The 6,796-nt window shown below is 40.4% G+C and overlaps 1 protein-coding gene across 3 annotated transcripts in view; it reads right to left on the reverse strand.

Annotated features, from left to right (window-relative positions):
- Window positions 1-2,510: 2,510 nt before the first annotated feature.
- Window positions 2,511-6,796, reverse strand: part of LOC106536046 (CXXC-type zinc finger protein 5) — a 9,495-nt gene continuing 5,209 nt past the window's right edge. For all 3 annotated transcript variants that reach the window (XM_014033216.1, XM_014033214.1, XM_014033215.1), the window contains exon 4: window positions 2,511-5,202. In XM_014033216.1, coding sequence (XP_013888670.1) covers window positions 5,155-5,202 — 48 coding nt within the window. In that variant the 3' untranslated portion in view covers window positions 2,511-5,154. The remainder of the gene's footprint in view (window positions 5,203-6,796) is intronic.

Here is a 6,796-nt window from a genome sequence, read left to right on the forward strand (position 1 = left end):
TAAAAAGTAAGGAGTAGAAAGTACAGATAATTGAATTAAAATGTAAGGAGTAGAAGTAAAAAGTAGTCTGAAAAGTAATTACTAAAGTATAAGTAACCAAAATTACTACTTAAGTAACAAAGTACTTGTACTTAGTTACTTGACAACTCTGATTAAGACACATGTAGAACCTGTCTTGTTTTTTGAGGGTTACTTTCTGCTCTGTGTTTCTGCCTGTCTTATTAACAGGTGTAGATGTAGTTTTTATGTGTTGTTGTTGTTGTTTTTGTTGTTTTGTTGGTTGTTGTTGTTTTCTTCAGCTCGTTGTTTGTTTGTCTTCAGTCAGGATCTGATGACACGTTTTGACACTTTGATTAAAAAAAATCTGTTAACGTTSGCGTTCTGATGGGCTGTGAGGTGAAGAGCCCCGCCCACTCCTCATCAAGCCACGCCTACATTCTAGAACACTGCTTTGCATTGGGCCATTGTTAGCGCAGTTGCCTGGCAACACGGCGCACCGTCGTCAGGGACAACCAGCCTCTCCGTCTTTCTTTCTCTGTCAGATAGCAACACCATTACAGAGATGACAAGCCCACGCACACACACACACAGACACACACACACACACACAGCTTCCATCTTGTGGCAGAAAAATTTCACACAAACACAGGAAAACATATTGTTCATTTTCATGCCTGCTGCTGCCTCACACACATCATTACTCACTGCGACGCATGATGCAATCACCTGACATCGCTGTGTGTGTGTGAGTCTGTGTGTGTCTCTGTGTGTGAGTGTGAGTCAGTCAGTGTGTGTGTCATCTTTGAAATGCTTTATTATAATTCAGCACATGAAGAGGTCACAGAGACAGATTACAAGAGGAGGAGGAGGAGGACAGGCTCTCAACACAAACGTCTCCTTCCTCCTCCGTCTCCTCCTCATCACCTCCTCCAGCCTGAGATGGAGGAGGTGTTTGGTTTGAGTTCCCACAAAGAGGAAGAGGAGCGTCTCTTTGTGACTCTGAAACCACTGCAGGAGCAGAAACTTGTTCATTATGAAGTCCACATCTTGGACAGAAGTCCACATCTTGGACAGATGTCCTCAGCTTGGACAGATGTCCTCAGCTTGGACAGAAGTCCTCAGCTTGGACAGATGTCCTCAGCTTGGACAGATGTCCTCAGCTTGGACAGAAGTCTACTGTGTCCATCTGAATTTCTGCTGCAGATAAAAAGATTCATTACATTTAAAACACTAAAGATGAAAGGGTTAAAACAGCTGCCTCTCTACATGTTACATCATCAGCAGCCTTTAGTTATTTTCAAACACAGGTGAGGACAAGACGAGACACACCGATGTCTTCATGTCTTCAGTCCTCAGAGCAAATAAATGAATATTAAATAAATGATCTATAATAAATAAAATGTTAACACATTTTCATTATTTATCTTACTTTGAAAGTGTTAAAAAGTTTACATTTAATAATTTATCTCACTGTTCTTATATTTTGCTATTTTTTTTAAATGTTAAAATTAAATGTTAATATCTGTAAATTCGAAATCTAAATGCAAAAATTTAATTTGAAATGTGGTTGAATGTTGAAGGTGCTCTGTTTTTGTTGATGTCATCATCCTGGGACAACAGCAGACGCTAACCCTGCTAACACTGCTAACGCTGCTAATGCTGCTAACCCTGCTAACGCTGCTAACGCTGCTAATGGTACTGAAGATGGTATTTAAATACCTTCTAATGTGTTCATTGTAAACAGTGTGAATGGTTCCTGTGGTCCGGCACTTTGAAGTGCAGCTCAGACACCGGCCACAACTGCAAGTTTTATTTGTTTTACTTTTCTCTTTCTGTTTATTTTCTTTTCTTATTTCTATTACTGTTGGATGTTTTTTGTTTTTATTGTGTGGAGGGACTACAGATGTAAATTAGCCTTAGGCTAAATCTGGTGCAATGCATCAAATATTTTTACGTTTGTTTTATTTGCACACTGTCCTGTTTATTAAAAAAAGTTTGATGTTTTGTAGGAAAGCATTAGCAGCGCTAGCAGAGTTAGCAGTGTTAGCAGCACTAGCAATGCTAACAGCACTAGAAGAGTTAGCAGTGTTAGCAGCGCTAGCAGTGTTAAAAAAGTTAGCAGCACTAGCAGCGTTAGCAGCATTACCGATGTTTTTGTCTCAGGATGATGACATCACAATAAAAACCAACAAAGGCTGCGTTCCATTCTGATATTCTTGAATGTAAGCTTCAACGTTTAGCCACTACATTTAAGATTGAACTTTTGTATTTATATTTACATTTTAACATTTAAATTTATCATTTAGTGTAACCTTGCAAAATGTAAGAACAGTGAGCTAAAATATAAAATGTTAGAAGCCAAAAACATTTTATTTAATCCAACCAATCTGTGTTTTAACTGATCTCAAGTTAATATTTCAAAACAAGACTCATGAACCTAACTGAGCCACTTCTGTAGTTTCTGGAGAAACRTTTCGGTTCTTCTACAAAACGATCCTCACAGAAAGAGGTGTTTGGGGTAAAAGTTTAATCTGAACGTCTTGGTGTGTACAAGGTATCACTGAGCATGTCAACACGTACTGTGAGCTGTGGTGTGGAATGTTCTGATCTCTTTCAGGTCACCGTGTGGTTCCAGGAACTGATTCTGAACTCTCTTTGAGGTCCTGATCAGGGTCTCTGAGTTTTTAATGTTTAGGAGCTTCAGACTCAACCGAAGTGCTGATTTGTTCCTTTTAAAAACACAACAGATAAAAGCTACTCACTGCTACCTTTTTTAAGAAAATACAAAAATGCACGAAGGTGGGTTTTCCCAGTCTGCTTCAGGTCGGATTAAACCACCTGGAAGTSTGACTGCGCCCTGAGAACTATCCTTTAAAACCAAGGTGGATGAATGAATAAATAAATCCCATTTTCACAGAGTAAAGACCACATGAGTCCGGAGAACGTAAAGAGAGTTGAAAAGCAGCTCCTGTGGTGCCGTGGAGTAAAATCAATGAAGGTGTCTCAGAGTTGTTGAGGAGGAGGTAGACAGAGGAGACAGATAACAGTGATGTGGTTATTGTAGTCCTACTGTGGAAACCTGTAGTCCATAATAACAGTCTTGGATCACATCCTGCTGAGGTCAGTTTGGAGTTCCTCTCTGAGGTTAGCACGACAGCCAGTTTTGGTCAAATTGAAAAAAGTCTGGTTGGCTCCTGAATCTTCCTGGGTTGGCTACAGAGGGGCGGCTGAGAGGAGGAGGAGGAGGAGGAGGAGGTGCCACAGGTGGGGAAGGCTGATGGGCCACATCAATAATTCAAACAAGTGTTGGAGAGAGAAAACTGGTGTTTCACTGGAAAACTTCACTTCTTTAAACATTCTTTATCCATTTGTTCTTGTTTTTATTTAACCAACACCTGATTAAAACAAACCAACCAACAAAAACACATGAACAGGTGCAGCTGGATCAGAACATGAAGCGGTAAAACCCAGTCCTGTTTGGAKCTACAGCTCTGTTAAACTGGTTACAGGGAGTTGGACTTCATATGGCTCAACTGAATTAAAATTTCTGTTAGTTTTTACAATCAGTTTAGGTTTGATTTTTGGAGTGATGATGTCATACAGTTTAACTCCTGAGCTCTCTGAACTCGTCTGACACCCATAAATTTCACATTTCTCCTCATTTTTACATCAAAATGCAGGTATTTATATCTCATTTCACTCAGTGTGTCCCATTCCCCAGAGGTCAGAGGACCCAAACTCTCATTGACTTTCATTGTATCTGAGCTCAGTTTTCTCTCCAAAACACTAAAGACACGTTAAATGTGTGACGACCACTTGCTTCTGTTTACAGTTCAGGAAGGTTTTATTTTTATTAATGGGCTTAATGTTTGAAGTTTCAGGTTTTTCTGCTGTCTTGGGTCAAACCTTTTAGATCAGGGGTCTCCAACCTTTTTTTTTACCTTAAGAGCTACTTTTACAAAATGAAATTTTCCGAGAGCTACTTTTTGCAACATTTAATTTTAAACTTAAACCATTGGAATAAGCTTGTTTTGCACAAAAAAACTGTCTTCATTTCACATGAAACCACCACAAAGAACACTGAGTTTACATGACCGTGCTTTTTGTGTTTATCCATTCATATTATAGTGTATTTCACACTAATAACTTAGGGTTCGACTGCAACAGATCTGTGCACAAATAACGTAGGGAGACGGGTCTCAGATTTTTATTTTATTTCTTTCCGCATTGTAGATTCCAGCAGGAAGAAACCCCCTGTAGTGTACTCCCAGGAGTTTGGCACAGTCGCTGTGTCCAAAATGGGAGGTCGGGTCCTTCGGAAGACCCGGCTTCCTGTTTTGGACACAGCCAGTGTGTCTCAAGGGGCCATGAAAGGTGCATGCGAAAACAATCGCTGAACAAACACGTAACCGTGCATCGTCTGTCGATCGACCATACTGAGCCCTAAACTGTTTGATTGACAACCAAGGGGAATGGACTTCTAAAGATTATTTGAATTAAATGAAAGTTTGTTTGGCCAGTGACAAATTAAAATTTGCTTCTCCTAATTTTTCGTAAGCACTGAAGAGCTACTTTAAATGAGCTCAGGAGGTACTGGTTGGAGACCCCTGTATTAGATGTTTGAACTACTCAGCCCATGTGCAACACAAATTAGAATGTATTGTGCTTTAAAAGTATTTGTTTTGTTTTTAATTCAACCAATCAGTAACCAGTGGAAATTAATTGTGTTATAAACAAACTGCAGCTCATGTAAATCATACAGAAAATGTATAAATGAAGGACAGCTCTAGATCAAACTAATGTTATAATTTTACCAATCTGAGATGTTAACGCATACAAAATAAACTTTTACCATTCATCCCTGCAGCACAGAGATGTCTGTGTGGGGATTTGTGAACCTTTAGAGACAAACATGACACTTTGGCTCATCGTGATTGCCCCCTCCTGTTTCCTGTGATCAAACTGTCTCTTCCTCTTGTTCTGGCCAGCAGGCCCCTCGTTCAGCTGATAGGGATTTGTGGGCTATCACTGTCCTCCACGCAGAATGAAATCCTGCTGCAAAGACTCTTGTTCAGTCCCAGAAGCTCCTTCTGCTGGGTGCTGTAGTCCGTCTGCTTTAGTGACAAACTCCTTGAGTTTGTGGCAAATGGAGGGCTAGAAGAACCAACGAAACGCCTCACCAGTCGGGACGGAGGGCGGCCGCTATAAAAGAAAAAAAGGATTTGTGATCATGTGTAGSAGGTGAAGGTTTACCTGGCTCACAAAATACTCCAAGGTCCCCTTCACTCTGGATGATGACCTTCCAATAGTTAAAAAGCAACTAATCGGTTCTACTACAGTCTGTACCAATGGTAAGAGATCGACCAATCAGGGTTCTACTACAGTCTGTACCAATGGTAAGAGATCGACCAATCAGGGTTCNGGTAAGAGATAGACCAATCAGGGTTTTTACTACAGTCTATACTAATGGTTAGAAATGGACTAATCAGGGTTCTACTACAGCTAGTACCAGTGGTAAGAGATAGACCAATCAGGGTTCTACTGAAGTTGGTACCAATGGTTTGAAATCGACTAATCAGGTTTCTCCAACAGTCAGTACCAATTGTAAGAGATCAACCAACCGGGGTTCTACTACAGCTAGTAATAATGGTAAAAGATTGACCAATCAGGGTTCTACTACAGCTGGTACCGGTGGTAACAGATTGACCAATCAGCGTTCTACTACAGTCAGTACCAAGGGTAAGAGATCGACCATCAGGGTTCTACTACAATCGGTACCAATTGTAAGAGATCAACCAATCAGGGTTCTACTACAGCTAGTAATAATGGTAAGAGATTGACCAATCAGGGTTCTACTACAGCTGGTACCGATGCTAAGAGATCAACCAATCAGGGTTCTACTACAGCTAGTAATAATGGTAAGAGATTGACCAATCAGGGTTCTACTACAGCTAGTAATATTGGTAAGAGATTGACCAATCAGGGTTCTACTACAGCTGGTACCGATGCTAAGAGATCGACCAATCAGGGTTCTACTACCGTCAGTACCAATGGTAAAAGATTGACCAATCAAGGCTCTACTACAGTCGGGACCAATTTCTCATTATTATTCTTTAGTGGTGCTCAGCCTTAGCAATGAGACGAGAGGCATGATGTTTCATGTTTAGCCAAAGTTAAACAGGAAACATCAATGTTGATTACAACTGGCTTTTWAAGGACCAACATAAGGCTCACRTGGCCCTCAGTGAACATGAGTTTGTGTTTAGGCCATGAGTCTCTTTGATTGTGTTAATTTGAGGGTCACATGTTTGAGAACCAGTGTACAGGTGATGGTGTATCAAGGTCATCATCCAGTGTGAACACAGCCTATCACATAGATCTGTCAGAAAATCAGATGCAGACATTCGTTTAAGCATTTATTAAATAAATGAACGACTGGTTTGGATGGAAATCCAAAGGAAAACTCAGCCAAAGTTCGTGTCTCTTGGACCAAACCATCTGCCTCTAAACTTGGTGTGATAAGAAATTAAACCAAGTGTCTTTAATTTAGTTTTCCAACACAAACAAAGTTGTGAGTCGTTTTCTTCATGGCTGTGAGTGATTTTTAGTTTCAGTCAGTGGTCAGTCAGTTCTGGACTGAGCAGAACTTTCCAAAGAGCTTTAATGTTCAGAACACAAAGTTTACAGCCAGAGGAGAGTTTGTCAGGTCGACTTCAAAGAGAGCAGAAAGAGATGAGGCAAGAGAGTGAAACCACCTGCTAACACACACACACACACACACACACACACACACACA

This window comes from Austrofundulus limnaeus, unplaced genomic scaffold (genome assembly GCF_001266775.1).
Source record: "Austrofundulus limnaeus strain Quisiro unplaced genomic scaffold, Austrofundulus_limnaeus-1.0 Scaffold1666, whole genome shotgun sequence".
Taxonomy (NCBI): Eukaryota; Metazoa; Chordata; class Actinopteri; order Cyprinodontiformes; family Rivulidae; genus Austrofundulus; species Austrofundulus limnaeus.